We start from the raw sequence: 21,109 nt of genomic DNA, 5'->3' as shown, positions 1-21,109 counted from the left end.
AAATTTCCTGAATTTCCGAGACTCGATTGGCAACGAAACAATTTAATGTCGCATAATGAATGTTGAGCCACTTTAGCACTATCTCTGAGTCAGTCCAAAAATATATGTTAGTGCAAAATTTTAATACCTTATCCTTGATTTTTTGCCAAGTCCTACTCAGTAACAGTGCTGCACATAACTCCAAACGAGGAAGCGATTGTGCTTTAATTGGTGCCACTTTAGATTTAGCAATAAGTAACGTAGTTTTGAAACTGTCCTTTATAATAGAACGTACATAAATGCAGCACCCATATGCGCGCGTTGATGCGTCTGCGAAACCATGAACTTCACAGCGAGAATTGGATGATGTTTGTACATGACGGGGATCTTCGATTTTATTAATGAAATTTAAATCGGCTTTAACCTGCAACCAAATGTTATGAAGATCGGGTGGTAGTGTTTCATCCCAATCTAATCGCCGAATCCAAATTTCTTGCGTTAATATTTTGCCACGTATTATCACGGGGCTCAACAAACCGAGGATATCAAATATTTTGGAAATAATTGATAGAACAGATCGCTTTGTAACTGACTGCATATCTGGTAATTCATAGCGATAACAAATGGTATCAGCTAAAGGTTTCCATGACGTACCTAACGCTTTGGTAATGTTTTCTTCAGTTGTTTTAATTACAACTTCATTATAAGATGCGTCAGATAATTGTTTAGAATTCGAGTGCCATTTAGTCAGAGAAAGACCATGAGAACGAAGAACTTCTGTGATTTCAATTTTTAGTTTTTGTAAGTTGTCTATGCTATCTGCACCAGTCAACAAATCGTCAACATAAAAACTTTCACGAATAGCAGACGATGCTAGAGGAAAGGTAGCTTTATTGACATCAGCAATATGAAATAAACTGCGAATAGCTAGGAATGGTGCAGAAGCCAATTCGTAAGTTACAGTTTTGAGTTGAAACAACTGTAATGGCTCATGAGGTTCGTTTCTCCACAAAATGAGTTGATATCGATGATCTTGATCGTTAATCAAAAATTGCCGATACATTTTTGATATATCGGCGGTTAATACGTAGGGATATAAACGAAATGATAATAATGTGATGATTAGTTCTGGTTGAATTGTTGCTCCAACCATGAGTATTTCATTTAATGAATGATCAGAAGTGGTGCGCTCAGAGGCGTCGAATACATCCCGAAGCTTGGTCGTAGTACTTTGTGGTCGGAGTACACAATGATGTGGAAGTGCCCGAGTTCAATATATTCTTTTATGAAATCCGCATACATGTTTTTTAGTAATTTATTGTTAGATAGACGACGTTCAAGAGCGAGAAATCTCTTCCTGGCATTATGGAAAGAGTTGCCTAATATTGTCGGTGAAACCTTAAATGGTAACCGTACTTGTACTCGTCCATCATTTTTCACTTGAACGTTTTCAATGAAATGTTTTTCGCATAAACGTTCTTCTTCGGTCAATGTTGCTTCCTTTTCGGTGAAATTTTCAATTTCCCAAAAACGTTGAAGAATCGAATTGATATTCGATAGATTTGAATTTAGTGTGACATTGCAAATGGATGGGCGGGAATTTGAAAGCTTTTCAAAATTGCCCCCTACAATCCAACCTAATTTGCTGTTTTGAAGGCGTGGTAACCCTATTCCAAATAAAATTGAGCATTCTTGAAGGCTCTCAAAAAATACTTCTGCATTGAGCAATAAATCTATACGTTGCGGTTTGTAGAAGTATGGATCCGCAAGCTGAAGATTTTCAGGAATATTCCATTTAGAAGTATTTATAAAACTACTAGGAATTTGTGTTGTGATATGTTTAGTTATTCCGACAGACAAGTAAAATCTCCAATACGAGATTTGATTTTCGCATTTACTGCATACTTTGAATTAGAACGAATATCTGAAATACCTGAGATTTCCTGATATGAGAAAAACCTTTTGAGCTGCAAACGCTTCGCTGTTTCTTCGGTGATGAAATTCAATTCGGAACAGGAATCCAATAATGCGCGAGCTGGCTGCATCTCTCCAAATTTATCTTGAATGTAAATTAAAGCTGTCGGTAATATCGCTCTTTTACGTGTACATGCGATAAGTGAAACCGATGGATTAGTTGGTAACTGATGCGATGGATTCGGCGAAGTAAATGACACAAATGTATTGTCTTTCCCTTTAAGTTCTATCATTTGTGCATATGGATAATTTGCAGTTCCAACGGTGGCGAAATGAAGATGAGAGTGGTGCCATTGATGACATACACGGCTACGAGATTTTGATGGGCATTTAGATACGGTGTGCCCTTTTCGTAAGCAATTGATACAAGCTCCTGCTTGCTTCACCCAATCAAAACGCATCTTAGCTGACAACTGAAGAAATGAAGAACAATTGCTTAGGCTATGCTCTATATTATTGCAATGTATACATGTCGACATCGCATTAACGAATGAATTTGCATTTTTCATACCGTGTATCTTACAATCTCGCTGCGTTACCTTTAGGTTTTCAACGTTTGAATAGGTTTCTAAATACTGACTGTGCCGATTCAACCACTTGTAGCAATCGTCCCACGATGGCAAGCGGTCAAACTCTTGTCTCTGATTGTATGCAGATTTTAAATCAGAATCAATTTTGGTTAAGACGATATGAATTAGCATAGAATTCAATGTGTCACTTTCTGAAACCAACGAGGGTAATGAACCCCAAAGCGCTGCAACAGTGTCGATAATATTACGTAGACTTGCTGTATCAGATTTTTTCATAACCGGAGTGTTAAAAACCGATGTAACATGATCTTGAAAAATCAATACGTTATTGTCATATCTTTCCTTCAGCCGCTGTATAGCCTTCGGGTAATTTTCATCGGTTACATGAAAGGGTTCGATGACGCTAAGGGCTGGTCCTGAAAGACAGTTTAAAAGATAATTAAATTTGTCCACCTTTGGCATTGTTGGATCATCATGCACCATATTACAAAAAGTGCGGAAAAAACGTTTAAATTCTGCAGATTTGCCTTCAAATTTAGGCAATTTGAGTGAAGGAAATCGATTATGGTCTAGTATTTCCAAAAGTTGTTGCGTTGAAAATGCTAGTGTTCAACTCAGAAATGCGGTTTCTGGGGTTGATTAACGAAAGTATTTTAGATTTTATTGAAATGCACGTTTCTTCAATTTCTGCTCTCGATTTGTCCGACGGAGAAAGAGCTTCAATATTATTCTAAATATCACAAATATGTTGAAAATAGGACTGAACAATTTTTAATCGACATTCGAGAGCATGCGTTTCACTATCGACTTTTTCACAGGCAATTCGTTGATTTATACTGCGTAGGTTGTGTAGAATCTTCGAACTCGTTTGCATTAGCTAGTACAAAGGCGATTGTGCCTCATCAGCGATGTCATATACATTAACTCTACTGTTGTTAGGCATTTAAAGGAATGAAATAAAATATATTTACGTATATATACGAGTACCTGAGCAATGAAGAATAAGATGCTGTTGTTGTAGATGTAGCAAAATCAGATCTGCAATCCGATGAAACTGTTATGTGATGAGTCCCGTAATCTTGCACGGAGACTGCGACGAGTTGACGAACTGTCGGTAACTTCGACAGATGTTGATGAAAAGATCTCGAACGTACGTTAATAAAACCACGTGTAATCTGGATGTATGATTACAGCGGCAAGTACGATGATGTGTGGCAAGAATTGCTATCTGCGCTTACACAGAATGTTGTCCAGGTACAACAATCCAAATGATCCGTTGTGGGATACCGCTACACAGCTTCTAATGATGAGATGATGTGGGCAAATTCCATGTGAACAAACGCAGAGCCAGTTCTTGCCAGTATTACGCAAAATAAATTATTTAAATTGGACATTAATCTATTGGCTTTTCTTGATCGAAAATATTAAATGTAGAACACATGTCCTGTCACGGTCGCCAAATTATGTAGGAGCCCAATAATAAATTAATGTCCAGTTAATAAATTTGATTTTATTTAATTTAAGTTTTACATTAATTTTCTTTACACTCCTAATGCTTCACTAATAATGTCATAATGTTATGCTAGCACCGGTTTTTATCCCTTTTGTGCCTAATTTTCTCATTAGCTACGTAAGCTTGTGCGTATATGCTTATGAGGGCGTAGGTATGAAATACCTATGTTTGTGCGTATGTATATATGTACCTGCTTGCAGAGTGCAAGCGAAAATGAGAACATACAAAAAATGCAATTATGTACAAATAATAGAAAACCGTAACATATGCATATGGATGTAAGAATTGATATGCATATGCTTAAGCGGTGCTCTCACAAAGGTGAATAGCCTAATTCACGGTCACGGTCATCCGATTTTGCACAGTGACATGCTTCTGACCAAACAGCGACCTTTGCTTTTTGTAAGTCTTGGTGCGTCAATGCATCGCAATGGAAGTAAGTTGCTCCTTTAACTTTAAGTTTAAGCCGCTCTGGCTGCTTTTGTCTGTTTCACGACAAAAGCAGTACACCTTGAGCTATGTGCGAATCTGACGATGGCGGCTTTTCTTGCGGCTTTTGCTCCTTTCGTCGGACGACGAGGCTTTCCATCAAAGATCATGAGCGATAATGGTAAAGCATTTATCGGTGCTCAAAGAGCTACCGAAAAACAGTTTGTGGACTTCACAAAACAAGTCTCATCTGACATTGTCCAAAAATACGCTCCACAAGGTATCAATTGGCAGTTTATCCCCCAAGCGCCCCTCATATGGGCAGCTTGTGGGAGTCAGCTGTAAAAAGCTTCAAATCTCATTTTAAAAAGGCAACCACAAATTTAATTATGAAGAATTCACGACACTCTTAACTAGAATTGAAGCCGTTCTTAACTCACGGCCTCTCGCTGCACTCTCGCAAGATCCCTCAGACTTTACTGCCCGCACGCCAGGGCATTTTCTTAAATGAGCGCCCTTTCTGGCCACACCTGAGCCAGGCGTGGAGTCGCTTTCCTTATTAAACCGTTGGGAAAGAATTAAAATTCTCCATCATGACTTCAGTCGCCGATGAAAAGATGATTATTTAAAGGACCTCCACAGAAGGTACCGATGCAAAACAACAGAAAATGCGCTTAAGCTTGGAAATGGTATCTTAATCAATGACGATTGTCTCCCCCCCTACCGAATGGCGGCTTGGCCGCATAGAGAAGCTCTACTACGGCTCCCACGGTCATATTCGCGTGGTCGATCATGCCAACTTACGTGGCACCACCGGCCATATGATTATATACACATATATATATGATAATTAAAAATACTATTTTCTTAACAGATCCACATGGATGCCGAGATGCCTATTGTGCCTACGCCCACTGCGCGTTCCGCCGTCACGGTTCCGCGCCTTAGAGCTACCTCAGTAGCAGCGCCGCGAACAACCATTGCTGCCGCACCTCCCCGAGAAATTCCATCGGCTCCGCGCAATGACCCGCAAGCAATAGCTCCGGAGCAGCCACAGTGTCAATGCGTGCTGTGTCGCCGACGACATCGGTTGCCACACTGTGGCATCTTCAAGGGGATGACACCCTTGCAACGCCAGCAGATCGCACAGGCACACGATCATTGCCTGAATTGCCTGGCGCCTTCACATCTCACGCGAGTTACGTCAGTAACAACGACGCCAGCTCCAACTACAAAAACACTAAAACCACAGCTAAGGCTTAGCCTTCACAATTGAAAAAAACCAATGCACGAAAATATAAACAATCGGAAATGAAATATGGCGATTAAGCATAAACAGCAGTTTTTATTATTGTCGCTTATTACTTTGTAGCGACACTTACACAATTTACGAGTATGTACAGAACGACACTTACACAATTTGCTTGCATAAGGGTCGTTCACTTTATTATTGTTTATATTACTTTTCGAGCATTGACCAGTAAATTCTGCATATGCAAATAATGTACACAAACACATACAGGATATGTTACAGTATAACATTTTTATTATTATAAATAGTAGTGATATTCACATTTTCAGTTCAGTTCAGAAGAACCAATAAAGTAGAGTGCAGTTAATTATAACAACATTGTGTTTTTATTTAATCTTGGCTCTACACACTTAACTGGCGCAGTCGAAGAGTTATTTTTTCTGAAGAAAAATAACACAAAGTACCTACTATCGATAGCCACAAGGATATTCAACCAAAATTTTATTGAATCATTATTGATGAACATTCAGCATTACTTTCGCTGGACACGGTGTTATAGTGAAAAAAATTAAAGAACTAAAAATTAAAAGTAATTAATTAAATTGCATAACTGTGAAGAAAAAAAACGACTTTAATTACAAACACAAAATTTATATATTTAACGCAAAATTTAATAAATCATAATATAAATATCAGCTGCAGCAAATCAAACTCCATCTGTTGCAACACGTCATTTGCCACCTAACAATTCAACTAATCAATTACCACTATTGGGAGCACTGAAAGAAGCAGCGATAATCCAGGAGTTCCGAGAAGATAACACATACGGCGTCACATCATTCATCAATAAAGTCGAACTTTTCATCGACTTGTTTGCTGGTACCAATATGGAGGAGTATTTCTATAAGCGGCAGGTCCAAAAAAAATTCAAAGAGAAACAGCTAACACAATTAGAGCCCTCGACAATCCAAGCTGAACAAGAACTCCTGAGGAATTTTGGAGTTCGCGAATCATCAACTGTACCAGGCGCTGAACGTAAGAAATTATAGTGTAAGCCAATCATTTTATTGTATTATCTTAAAAATATATTAGATAAGTTAAACATTAAATACTATCAAGACCCGGGAAAACCAAAAGAGTTTTCTCTGGCAATAAACGAGGCAATGATTTTAAAAACATTTTTGAGCAGCGTGCCGGTGCATCTAGCCAGCATAGTACATAGTAGAAGCATAGAAAATCTTAGAGAAGCATATTATTGTCTAGAGGAATGTGGTCGGGTACAGAATAGATTTAGTACAAATAGCAACAACACACAATCAAATAGTAGCAATTAGGCAATTCACAAGCTTTGTTGTATGTCTTATGTCATATTTAATATTCTTAAAAAATACGACACTTGTGAGCACCCTTAACTGTTGTATGTCATATTTTGTCATATTTCTACACTTAATCAGCTGATAGTGAAAAATTAAGAAGACAGAAATGCCACAAGAAAGTCAGAAAAATAAAATTATAGCTTCTTTATGTGAAAATCATGCATTGGCTCTATTAGGAGTTGAATCAAGTGAGTATTTGCATACATTTCTTCATTAAATACAAATATTTATTTACTTTACTTTGCCAGGTGACGAAGAAGACGAAGCTATTGAAAGTTTTTTGATCAGCATGAGCTGTTTGCTGAACAACAGAAGAAGCGTTCATTTCGGCTTACCAAAATGTTCCAGTTGGCAGCGAAATGTGCTAAGGAATCTTGACGAAAGCAGATTCAATCAGATGCTTCGTGTTCGCCCGGAGGAATGCGAACGTATCTTAGAATTAATTAAAAATGACGCTGTTTTTAAGACAAGTTCAAGTGCTTCACAACTTCCAATCGAACTGCAACTCAAAATAGTGCTGTATCGGTTGGGATCTTCCGGCGATGGACAATCTGTTCGCAAAGTGGCTTCCTTATTTGGTGTGGGTGATGGAGGCACTATTAAAAATGTAACGCAACGAATTTTTAAAGCCATACTGCGATTAAAAAATGAGTTTTTATACTGGCCCAATGAAAGAGAAAGACTGGAAATTGTGTCCGCAACTGGGAAAGAAATGCCAGGGTGTGTGGGTTACATCGATGGTTCCGAAATAAAATTAGCTGAAGCACCAGTTATGCAGCATGAAATTTACTATTCGCGCAAACGTCAATATTCTGTAAAACTACAAGCGATTTGTGACTATAAATTGCGCATAAGACAGGTGACGATTGGTTTCCCAGGCAGTGTACATGACGCGAAAATATTTTCAAATTGTTCACTAGCAAAGCATCCGGAACGATTCTTGTCGACATCACAGTGGGTCGCGGGAGATAGTGCCTATCCACTGAAACCATATTTAATAACGCCCTTCCGACAAAACAGTGTTGAACATAGAAAAGAAGAAAGGGATTTATTCAACGCGTATTTTTCCAAATACCGTGTACGAATTGAGAATTGTTTTGGTCTTTTGAAAGAGAAATTCGGTAGTTTAAAGGAGCTTAAATTTAGAATGCTTTCAACGTCATATAAGAAGGAATGCAATGACTGGATTATGGTGTGTTGTATTCTTCACAACATGTTAATCAGTTTCGATATAGATAATGAAAACAGCAATGAAGTTTTGATGCCTCAATTCCCTTTATCATCAGAAAATAATATGAGGAATTGTTTGCTTCGTTATATACAAAATCAAAATATTTAATACTTATACACATATGTATATGCATTTGTTCTTTAATCATACAAGTTAATAAAAATGCATGATTAATTTTGCTTAATTATAATCCAACTATATTTTTCATTTTGGTTCTTTTATTTTGGGTTAGGTACATTTACATCGTAGTCTTCAAAAGGCACTAACTGTTAATATCACAAAAAAACTTATAACATAAAAACTTCATTTAAAACATAAAAAAACACATAATAATAACAATAAATTCATATCAAAAGTGAACTAAAAATGTAGTACATTGTAAAATTATTTATATTTGAGCCTAAGCTCTTCCATTGCCAACCTCTCCTGCATTTGTAATTTCATTTTTTCAATTTCTAGTTTGTCATTAATTTCTCTTTTTTTTAATTCTATTTCTTTTTCTTTTATTTCTAATTCTTTTTCTTTGATTAACATTTCCCTTTCCCTTGCTGCAACATCCATCTTAAGCTTTTGCTTTCTTATTTCTGCGATCTCGCCATGAACCTGCAAAATATCTGACAAGGCAGTTTTGGAATATATTCCTTTCTGCCTTCGAGTGCATACATTGTCGTTCAACGCAGGACTTTGTATTTCTTCAGCTTCAACTGAACTGCCCGCTTCAACCACACATTCTGCTCCCGATGGACTTGTAGAATCGCTTTCTAACACCAAACTGTCTTCCACTACTGCAGAACAATTTAATCTGCTGCCGAAAATATCATCCAGCTGTTCATAGAAAAAACACATTTTTCTTAAAGTATCTATAGAAAAAAATAATGGTCACAATTAAAAAAAAGAGATTTCCTTAAAAGAATTTACTTTTTATGGTGTCGCCTTCCATACTTCCTGCGCCTGTCGACCCTTCCCACTCCTTTGCTTTATTATAATTAGTGCGCATATTGCGTACTTTTGCGCGCACTGCTTTCCACTCTACCGTCAGCTGCGTGTCTTGGATGAAACGACCATAAAAACTTTGAGCCGTTGGTTTCTTAAAAAAAAACATATTTGAATTTTTTTAGTTTTTTTTAATTAAAATGACAAACCTCGAAACTTCTATTTTCCATCAGGAACTCCACAAGCGCTTTCTCTTCTGCCGCATTCCACTTATGCACCGGGTTGAAACGGCGGCGTTTTGGTTTACACTGCAATAAAATCATTTGCAACCACATAAACATCAAAATATTTTCATATTTCATTTATATTCAATTTAATTTACCTGAATATCGTGGTTTCCTTCCATATTAAAACGAAATTTATTCAATTTTTTTATTTCAAACACTTACGAGTAAACGCCAATAATAAGAATGTAAACAAATACAGCTGATCGAATAGCGAACTCAAGAAACATACCACGCAGTGTTGTATCAGTCATATTTTAATTTTGCATGTGAAACAACAACAGTGTTGTTATGACAGTCATAAAAAAATATGACAATATGACGATATGACACCTTACGACACCTTGTGAATTGCCTAAATAATTTTAGGCCAAATCGCAACCCAGTAGATCAAAATAATTAATAGTAATCGCTGAATTGGTCGAAAGAGACCAGCATAGTAGTTATCAAACCGTTATAAACCATTTGAAGAAGCTTGGAGTCACTAAAAATCTCGATGTGTGGGTGCCACACGAATTGATTCAATAAAAATACCGCAAACTTTTTTGACAACCCAATATAATTAAATGTTTTATCGATACCGGTTCTACGACAACCCTGATCGACGAACATTCATTAAAAGAATATAAAAGGACTAAATTAGTAAAATCTAACATATATAAGGGTGATTTTTTAAGAGCTTGATAACTTTTTAAAAAAAAAACGCATAAAATTTGCAAAATCTCATCGGTTCTTTATTTGAAACGTTAGATTGGTTCATGACATTTACTTTTTGAAGATAATTTCATTTAAATGTTGACCGCGGCTGCGTCTTAGGTAGTCCATTCGGAAAGTCCAATTTTGGGCAACTTTTTCGAGCATTTCGGCCGGAATAGCCCGAATTTCTTCGGAAATGTTGTCTTCCAAAGCTGGAGTAGTTGCTGGCTTATTTCTGTAGACTTTAGACTTGACGTAGCCCCACAAAAAATAGTCTAAAGGCGTTAAATCGCATGATCTTGGTGGCCAACTTACGGGTCCATTTCTTGAGATGAATTGTTGTCCGAAGTTTTCCCTCAAAATGGCCATAGAATCGCGAGCTGTGTGGCATGTAGCGCCATCTTGTTGAAACCACATGTCAACCAAGTTCAGTTCTTCCATTTTTGGCAACAAAAAGTTTGTTAGCATCGAACGATAGCGATCGCCATTCACCGTAACGTTGCGTCCAACAGCATCTTTGAAAAAATACGGTCCAATGATTCCACCAGCGTACAAACCACACCAAACAGTGCATTTTTCGGGATGCATGGGCAGTTCTTGAACGGCTTCTGGTTGCTCTTCACCCCAAATGCGGCAATTTTGCTTATTTACGTAGCCATTCAACCAGAAATGAGCCTCATCGCTGAACAAAATTTGTCGATAAACACATTTCGAACCGAACACTGATTTTGGTAATAAAATTCAATGATTTGCAAGCGTTGCTCGTTAGTAAGTCTATTCATGATGAAATGTCAAAGCATACTGAGCATCTTTCTCTTTGACACCATGTCTGAAATCCCACGTGATCTGTCAAATACTAATGCATGAAAATCCTAACCTCAAAAAATCACCCGTTAGTACACTATCAGAACAGACAAAAGTAGACTTTGAAATTATAACAGAAGTACCTGAAGAATTCAATGACCCGAATAAAATGGCTTGGAACGTAACCTCATTCAGAAATAAAAACTTCAATGGACTAATTGGTCAAAATATACTAAAAGCATTAAATGCAAAAAATTAATCATGAAGAAGATTTTCTTGAAATTAATAACAATAAAATAAAATTCATAAATACGAAAATCTCTACACTGGAACCGTCAACCTTAAATTTGGAAAACGTATCAAAACTCTATAGAGATGATATGAATGAGAAGGAAAAAACATATCGTCAGGTGAAATGCAAAATAACGTATCATCAAAAAATTCGAAATTGAGTGTTTTATTGATTACGCTTCACTACTTCAAATTATATATATATATAATATTACATACATATATTCAACATTTTCAGGTTCTGTGGTCAGATATAAAACAGTTTTAACTAATATTAAAATTTTGTTTCACTCATGTTCCATTGTATTTCCTGTTTCATTCTTCCCACTGTAAATTTCCGAAAATGTTGTTACGTTATTTTGCATTTCAGGTGACGATATACAGATTTGATTTTGCGAAAATTTTCTAATATGTTTTATATAGAAGAAGGAAAGTTAACCCACACACATAATATAAAACACCGGATAATAACAAATACGAATAAACCTATATATTCTAAAATATACAGGTACCCAAAGATACACGAAGAAGAAATTAAAGGGCAGGTGAATGAAATGTTGGAGCAAAACATTATTAAAGAAAGCTTATCCCCTTACAATTCTCCAATTTATATAGTACCCAAAAAATCAGATAATTCAGGGAAACAATCGATGATAAATTTCCTATTCCTAAATAGAGAATATATTAGACAAATTAGGAAAAGCAAATTACTTTTCAACAATTGACTTGGCGAAGGGATTTCGCCAAGTATTAATGGATGAAAACGATCAAAAGAAAACTGCCTTTTCTACCCCCTTCGCGCATTACGAATTCATCCGTATGCCATTTGATTAACTCGGTACTTAGGGAATATATTAACAAAATATGCGTTGTATATCTCGATGATATACTCATTTTTAGCACTTCCATAACAGAGCATATGAACAGCATAAAACAAATTTTTGCAAAATTAAGATAGTTCAATCTTAAAATCCAAATAGACAAGTGCAATTTTTTTGCAAAGAAACTCAATATCTTGGTCACACTTTGACCACAGAAGGAATTAAACCTAATTCAACAAAAGTTGAAGCCATTCAGAAGCTAAAGCTTCCCCACACTAAAAAACAAATAAAATCATTCTTAGGTATAACAGGCCTCTAAAGGAAATTCATAAAGGATTATGGTAAAGTAGCCCACCGACTTACAAAGTACCTAAAGAAAAATACCACAATTAATATAAAAGATACTCAATATATAGACGCATTCGAAAAATTGAAAAAAAAAATGCTCATTAACCCTTCGATTTTGAAATACCCAGACTGGTCTAAAAATGTTAAACTAACAACAGATGCTAGTAATAATGTAATAGGAGCAGTCCTTTCTCAAGAAAATCACCCCATCGCTTACGCTAGTAGGACCTTAAACGACCACGAAAAACATTATGCTGCAATCGAAAAAGAATTGCTTGCTATCGTCTGGTCAGTCAATTATTTCCGACCATATTTATATGGCAAACCATTTGAACTCTTAACAGACCATCGACCACTTGTTTGGTTGCACACAAAGACGAAAGGAAAAGATATTAACCCAAGACTCCAAAGGTGGCTCTTGAAACTTGGCGAATATAAAGTACATATTAACTACATAAAGGGTAAGGAAAATAAAGTAGCCGATTTTATGAGCCGAATAAATAGTCAATCAGGCAACATATTAAATACCGCAAACGTTGAAGAAGATATCAGTACCTATCAAAATTTTACACCAAGTAGTTAACAGATTTGCAACTCAAATTATAATTACAAATAATAAAACGTAAGACACAAAAGTAGCGAACGGTAAAATCAAAATATATATAAATTCAAATGATATTGAGACTAATTATATGGCCGATTTGTTTAGGCAACATATAAAGTCGAAAAGGATAGGAATCCCGATAATTTATACAAGCAGGTTCAATCCAAGTTAGTAGAGTTATTTAACACTGAAGTTTTATAAATGTAGCTTTAACGCGAAAGAAGTTAGCAGTGAAGATGAATTATTTAAACAAATTGCTAAATATCATATTAATGAAACAGGACATGCATGAATAACAGAAAATTATGAAGGTATCAAATCAAAACTTTACTACAAAAGCTTCAAAATTTTCGTACTAAAATATATAAATAATTGGGATATTTGCAACAGATACAGTAGAAACCCTTTTAAGCAAAATTTTATATCACAGACATTCCACGTATACGAAATTTTACATTTGGATGTTTACACTATAAAGAAACACAGTTTTATCACATTCATTGATAAGTTTTCAAAACATACATTTGGAAGACAGAAATAGCAACACAATTATAGAAAAAATTAGAATGTACTTTTCAAAAAAACAGCAAAAAAACCGATTACCGATAATGAGTTCAATTCAATAAATGTCAAAGATTTCTTAAAGACAGAAAACTTGAACAACCATACGGGAAATGCATATGTAGAAAGGCTGCACAGCAAACTATCCAAAAAATTTAGAACACTTGAAACACAAAATTCTCAATGGTCAAGACAAGAAAGGGTATACAAGTGCATCGTGTGGTACGATAAATCCATACATTCCACAATAAAAACAACACCCTTAGATTAAAAGAAAAAATAAATTTTCAGGGGCAATGGACATCAACAACATTAATCCTAATGATAATACCACTAGTAGTGACAACACTAATCATTCAATCCATCAATAAAAATAACAATCGGTACGTGGAAATAAAATTAAGCCACGTTCAACTTATTTCGGACTATACAACCATACTCCATATTATAGATCTCACTGATATTGAAATGACGATAGAAAACCTTCGGCAAAATGCACAACAACTGATAATAAAGAACTTATCTTATTAGAAAAAAATAAAGCTGGGACTAGACTGCATATCCTCCAGAACAACAAAAATAAAAGAGGTCTAGCCAACATTGTAGGTCCAGGTTTCAAATGGATAGCTAGTACCATGGATAATGAAGGCAGATCCGAGAATAGAACATCATATTAGTACAATAGATGAAAATACCCACAAAATGATAGAAGCTTTTAATAACAATATACTTATAAATAATAATTTCAACGGAACTGTGAGAAAACTAGCTAATACAATTGAATTGGATAGGCAAAAATTACAAAAAAATTCAATAGCATAGATCAGTCTAACAACGATATTCTTTCACATATATTTTATATGGATACTAGCTGAACCCGCAGCCATTGTCCTGCGTGAAATTATGTGTTTTGAAATGAAAAGAAAGTTAAATTTAACGTTGCATTTTTTTTTTTCAATGTAACACAGCTTGATAAACAAAATTTTTTGATTTTTGTTCCGGTATACAGAAAAGATGGTTTTCCAACTCGTGCCACGTATATCTGACCGTGTGAAAAACATAGCATTTCCAAATGTATGCCACCCACTATGAGACTATCCTGTTGATCGTCATTTTAAATTCAATTTTCACTGGAAACGGAATACTTTTGAACTTAAATCGCAAATCGTTAGAACTCAAAAGAAATGCGTAGAATCATTCTACCCCTTATATTTGATAGGTGCGTCACAATCAGATAGCGGTGATGCGGTGGCATACCAGGCCTCTCCAAAGAATTTAGAAATTCCACTGGTAATTCACGGTGTCGTCTTCATTGTCAAGACGATCGATCGATTTGTATGACCGCAAGTCTCCTGGAATTTGATTTTGAATTTTCCAGTTTAAGTCAACAACATAGGTATTTGTGGCAGCTAAGATTGCCCGTACACTCAAGGAATCGTACTTACGACAAGTTGGCCAATGTTCCTATAAGCAATCGTGATGAATCCATCTTTCGGATATGGGATTGATATCAGACCAAGGGAAGTATCAACCAGTATTGACCAATTTCCAATTCTTAGCATATACAATGTTAAATGTCTTCGGCAATGTAATTTTTGGTCGTATCCCATAACGTGGATTTGAAGGCTGATCATCGCGAAATGTGTGCGAGCTTTCATTTTCATTGGCATTCGAAGTAGCCATCGCATCGTCTTTCGTTTGATTCCAGTGATCATCATATTCCAGCAATTGTAATTGCTGGCTTGCTTCTCAAAAAGTTGCATACACCGTACCATTCACAGTATGCAATAACTCAAATGAATTTGAACCGCGTACATTAATCAATAGCAACCGAAGGTAGAAGCAATCGTCGTTTTTCGGGTGGATTGTGTAAGTTCGCTCTAGTGCATTAGTTGAGAACACACCTGGATGTCCATCTACTGGATGACCCTGCCTTCTGCGTAACTATTTCTTCGATGATGCATCCCATGTATAATATCAACGTATTTCGAATAGAGCAATGCTCTCGCAAACGGATCACTGACTGAAGTTGAGAAAAAACTCGCCAATGTTAATTTTGTTGCTGGTGGTGTTTCTGTTGACTGTACTGTATTCTCTGGGTTGAAATAGACTCTTTGGTCGTTCTCCAAATTAACTTCGAGACGCACAACAGTCGGAAAACGTTAAGGAATTGCAAAAGAAATATCCTACAAAGCGCTTTATTTCAGTTCACGTATCAACCGTGTCGTTTAAAACCAATAACCGCCATTTTTCTTCCTATGGTGACGTATTTACAACGTATTTTATCAATTACACCAAACTACAATACACAACATTCACATGACTTCTGTCGCTGTGTTGCCGAAAAGCACATGGATAATGTTTTGTAAATTTATTGTCAGACATACAAACCGAAAAGGGATTGTAGTGGTTTTCATCACTTCATATAATACTGGATCTTTCTCTGCATCATTAATTTCCGCAGAAATGAGTTCATCAATTTGATCTGATGTGACCACCATCCACCATCCAAAGAAGAAAATGTACGTGCGACAAACCTCTCTTTTGCCACTCAACAGAGTACATTTAGCATCTAACAGCACCACATATACCTACACTACTCCAAGATAAAGTCCATGAAACATCGTAACTGTTGTTTGAAAAGTCGGGCTGTGACATCGTTACGATCGCTTGCTTATTGACCGCGATCCATAATTCCGCACGTATGTCACCGCATCCTGGGAGTAGATACTTCTTTGATGGACCGATATTAGGGCGACCTCTTCGTGGCTTCGTAACAAATTTCAATCTGCAATTGGCCTCTTTGTGTGAAACGCACGTAAAGTTTTCACTGAATAATTTTCAATAATTTTTCTTTTGTATAGCCGGAATAAAAAAGCAAGCGACCGAAATTGAACTATTCAAATAATTTACAAATCAAAATATTGAAAAACAAAACAAACAAAAGTTGAAAAAAAAATGTTAATGGAAAAAAATTACTTTTTGGAATTATCCAATCTTCCGACTTTTCATGAAAAGTATAAGATATTTTTTATTTCTAAACCTTCCTTGATCCACAACGGACAACCTCTTAAAATTTCATCAATATTGGTTCAGCCGTTCTCTTAGCTTTACGAACGAACAAACATTCATTCGTTTGTATGAGAAAAAGAAAAGGGCTATTTTTAGGGGTTTTCCGGCAATTATTCAAGTTTTTTTCTCCGCAGAAACTATCCCTGAACCTCAACATTAAAAAAAAACGAATTATCAAATTTGGTTCAGTCGTATGAAAGTTATGAGCGTACATACATTTTGGCGATTCATTTTTATTTATATAGATTATGTTAAAAATAAAAATTTTAAATGATAATCTTGAACATATCCAAATCATTGCTGCAAATACGAGGGCTGCTATATATATTTCTGGCCTAATAATAAAAACAGGCATATTTATCAAGGAAAATGGTTTTTTGTTTCGTTGGATTTGGCTCGTCTTGGAAGACCTACGGTCGATTGCTTGTTTCGTTCTCATATGCATAGATCCATGATTCGTCACCTATGACGATCTTATAAACGTCTTTGGAAGCACCGCGATCGTATTTTGTCAGCATTTCTTTACACCAATCCACACGAGTCTTTTTTTGAGCGATTGTCGAATTGTGCGGGATCCAACGAAAACAAACCTTTTTTACGGCCAGGTGTTCATGCAATATCGAATGTATGCTGGTGGGAGAAATGCATAGGCATGCCTCCATCTGAAGGTATGTTACTTGACGGTCTCGCGTTATCAGTTCACGTACGGCATCGATGTTTTCTGGCACAACGGCTGTTTTTGGACGACCTTCACGGAATTCGTCTTTGAGCGAGCGTCGGCCACGATTGAATTCGTTGTAACAGTTTTTCACAGTGCTATAGGATGGTGCTTCATAGCCATATAAAGATTTTAGTTCATCGATGCACTCTTGTCGTGATAATCCACGTCGAAAGTTGTGAAAAATGATCGCACGAAAATGTTCACGAGTTAATTCCATTTAATTCCCTGTAAATAAAACAATTCACGATTAAATGACAAAACGTTCTGAGTGATGTTATGCTAAAAAATGTCAAACATTTTAATGGAAATGGCACATTACACCTGGCAACACTTAGTGTTGCCTAGTCCAGAAATATTTATAGCAGCCTACGTAGCAATATATGGTAAATAATATGTACACTAACATCAGAAGAAATACAAACTTCAGAAATGGATTTCTATAAATTGCAAAATATTGGTTAACCTAGGCGTAGCAAAATTTAAAAGTAATAAAATTTTGCTTTTAATAAAAGTACCCAAAACCATTGTAAATGTAAAAAGATATTTTCTATCACCACTTGCAGACACTAATACGTTTGCAATTAACTTTCAAGAAACAGAAATTGTATATTACAATAATAATACATATTAATACTTTAATAATCCTAATGTAAATAAGCTAAGAAAAAAAAATCTTTGTATATTCAAAAATAATATATGTATGTCCAAAATCAAAAATGTAAAAGAAGAAATAAAAGAACTCGAACTTGGAGTCATTCCTGCAAAAAACATAAATAACATAAAATTAATAAATAATTGTGATGAACGAAATGTAACTTTAAATAATAATAATTTAATAATTTTTAGTTGAATAACTTGCTGCCCAAATATGCACAGAAAAGTTCTAACCACTTTAACGATTGTTTAATAAAAACACACGGGTTAAAATGTACAATAATTTAATATTTATTTTTTGCATAAATTTATATTTTACAACGTTCGTTATTGTAAATCTCGACGGGATAGGCGATGAGACTTCACTTCCGAGAAGGATTTGCCGATGCTGGTGATCGAGAAGACGGATCGCGTTAGAGGCACAAGATGTTGACGCGGCGCAGTGGTAGCGAATTGGACCGGGTGATGACGACGGAGCGCAGTGTCAGCGAATATGTGTATGATGAAAGTTTAGAACGAATTGGCGTGCGGCTTGTGGAGATCGATTTGTGTTTAAAGTTGTCGACACGGCGCAGTGTAGAAGCGAATATCCAACACGAATGCGTATCGGCGATGCGTGTATGGAGAATGCTCGAATTATGAGAGTCGAATTGTGTCCGCTTTCCCTTTTTTTTCTATCCCTTTTGATGAGTGGGTTGATGTACAGCTGTAGTGAGATGTGTTGGTGTTCTGTTGTGGTGTCATCAGCTGTGGTGAATTGCGTGGTCGTATTAGGGTGCGCCAGTTTTTTCGGGTAAAGTAGGCGGATGCTTAACTCATTTAAACATTAGTAATTGTAAAATAGAAATAAATATGTAATGTAATTTTTTCCAATTATGATAAAGCATTTAAAAATAGCTTCGTTAAATTACCCACATTTATGTACAATAATACAAAATTAACTTTATCATTAGACGAAATAGTCTTGAATGAAATAGACAGCATCAAAAATATCAAAGAATTCAAATTCGATAAAAATATTCACTCAACATCAATCATTATAACTTTTGCAATCATTTTAGGAAACCTTTTTTTAGGGCATTCAATTTCCTAGGGCATTGCCAGTAGGGATGGTAAACTCGATTCCGGTTCTACTCGAAAATCGAGTTTTCTCGTAAAATAATCGATTTGTTTTATCAGTTGAAAAGATATCAATAGTAAAAATAGTGTCTCCCCAACCTTAGTTTTCTACTTTGCTTTACTGCATATCTTTGCAATTTATTACTTTTCATTGGCCAATGTTCGGTGGAGACAATTTCTATTTGTTCCATTTTAACTGTAATGTCGACCACGATATTTTTGCAATTGCCGAGAAATTTAGCACCCAATTATGTTGTACACTGGCTAGAGTTGGTAGATCGTAGTTTATTGCATTTACTACGTCAATATTAATGAGTTTCTTTATTGTTTCGAAACAACCTTTTAATTCTTCCAGAACCACGTGCTCAATAGCGATAATTTTGCAACTTACCTAGATCTCAAACAATATCTAACAATTCTGGCTTATTCGTGACGTAGTATCTCGCTTTTCTTCAGCGTGCATGAAACCATGGAAATGCTTCTGCCCTCTTGGGATAGGACTGCACCAATGCTATCTTTGGAGGCGTCAGTAGTTAGGTCAAAGGGCTGCTTGAAATCTGGGTACATAAGTATAGCATCTTCTGATGACGGAATATTCGTCAATATTTCTAAAGCATTACGTTGAGTTTCGTCGAAATCAGTCGGGGCATTTTTGTGCCTATGTTTTCTTTGAGAATGTTGGTTAAAGGCCTCGCCATTGCTTCAAAATCCCTAATAAACCCTCTACAGTAAATAGCTAAACGCAGAAAAGATCGGGGGCTGAATAGATTTTTCTGCTCAGCATACTCGTGTATCGCCCTGACCATTTTAGAGTCAGTTTCCCGTTTTTGGTCACTAAAACGACCAAGACTTCGACGCTCTCTTTACAGAACTTAGTTTTCTATTGTATCGATATCTTGCAGATGGTCAGTTTCGTTTTTAATACGCTTTTATTAGCTTCACTTGTATGTATGTATGTATGTATATATGTATGTATGTATGTATGTATGTTTGTAACTTTTTTAAGTGGTACTGAAACGTAGAATATTTGAGCGACACTGTAGGAAGGCGTATGTATGTATGTATGTTTGTAACTTTTTTAAGTGGTACTGAAACGTAGAATATTTGAGCGACACTGTAGGATGGCGTATGTATGTATGTATGTATGTTTGTAACTTTTTTAAGTGGTACTGAAACGTAGAATATTTGAGAGACACTGTAGGAAGGCGGCAGTAAGTTTAAGCAGCTCACCAAAAATATGCAACATCTATATAAAACTAGTTTTAGCGACATTTGAGTAGCATATGTATATACTGAAATATACATATGTATATCCTTAAAGAAAGTATACTTTATATAGATACATATACTTACATATGTACATATATAAGTATAACCGCGCACCAGAAGAAATAATATCAAATAATGCAAAATACAGCTATGTAGTCGCTGAGACGTCTCTCAGTTGTTGCCAATAATACTGAGTTGGGCGTCGACCGTTCATAAGATGCAAGGTTGAACAGTAGATCATGCAGTAATTTATCTGGGCTCTCGACTGTTTGCTGCTGGACAAGCTTATGTAGCACTTAGTCGTTGTAGATCTTTGGACGGAATTCGAATTGAAGAACTAGACTGTTCAAAGTTGACAGGTAAAACCCCATGTAACAGTGAAGCTTTAGAAGAAATGATTCGATTAAGAAATAATAATTCGTAAAGTTGTAAATAGAACTTGGTCGCAAATAATATAACGGGTGATTTTTTTGAGGTTAGGATTTTCATGCATTAGTATTTGACAGATCACGTGGGATTTCAGACATGGTGTCAAAGAGAAAGATGCTCAGTATGCTTTGACATTTCATCATGAATAGACTTACTAACGAGCAACGCTTGCAAATCATTGAATTTTATTACCAAAATCAGTGTTCGGTTCGAAATGTG

The 21,109-nt window shown here is 35.9% G+C and overlaps 2 protein-coding genes and 1 pseudogene across 13 annotated transcripts in view; 1 reads left to right on the top strand and 2 right to left on the bottom strand.

The window, feature by feature from the left end:
- LOC105233578 (FERM domain-containing protein 5) overlaps positions 1-21,109 on the bottom strand; it is a 753,696-nt gene that overhangs the window by 371,549 nt on the left and 361,038 nt on the right. The gene's annotated exons all lie outside the window — the stretch shown is intronic.
- On the top strand, positions 7,031-8,407 carry LOC125775377 (uncharacterized). The gene is made up of 2 exons (XM_049445908.1): positions 7,031-7,241; positions 7,302-8,407. The coding sequence occupies exons 1-2, from the start codon at positions 7,160-7,162 to the stop codon at positions 8,390-8,392; spliced, it is 1,173 nt and encodes a 390-aa protein (XP_049301865.1). The 5' UTR covers positions 7,031-7,159; the 3' UTR covers positions 8,393-8,407.
- LOC125775556 (uncharacterized) lies at positions 8,863-9,719 on the bottom strand (annotated as a pseudogene).

This window comes from Bactrocera dorsalis, chromosome 1 (genome assembly GCF_023373825.1).
Source record: "Bactrocera dorsalis isolate Fly_Bdor chromosome 1, ASM2337382v1, whole genome shotgun sequence".
Classification (NCBI taxonomy): Eukaryota; Metazoa; Arthropoda; class Insecta; order Diptera; family Tephritidae; genus Bactrocera; species Bactrocera dorsalis.
Note: the sequence above shows the minus strand (reverse complement) of the source record. Positions and strands in the feature narration are given on the sequence as shown.

Excerpts from the sequence above, each read along its gene's own strand:
- LOC125775377 (XM_049445908.1), top strand. The coding sequence starts at position 7,160 with ATGCCACAAGAAAGTCAGAAAAATAAAATTATAGCTTCTTTATGTGAA. Across the intron at positions 7,242-7,301 it reads TCTATTAGGAGTTGAATCAA|GTGACGAAGAAGACGAAGCT; the intron begins GTGAGTATTTGC and ends TTACTTTGCCAG.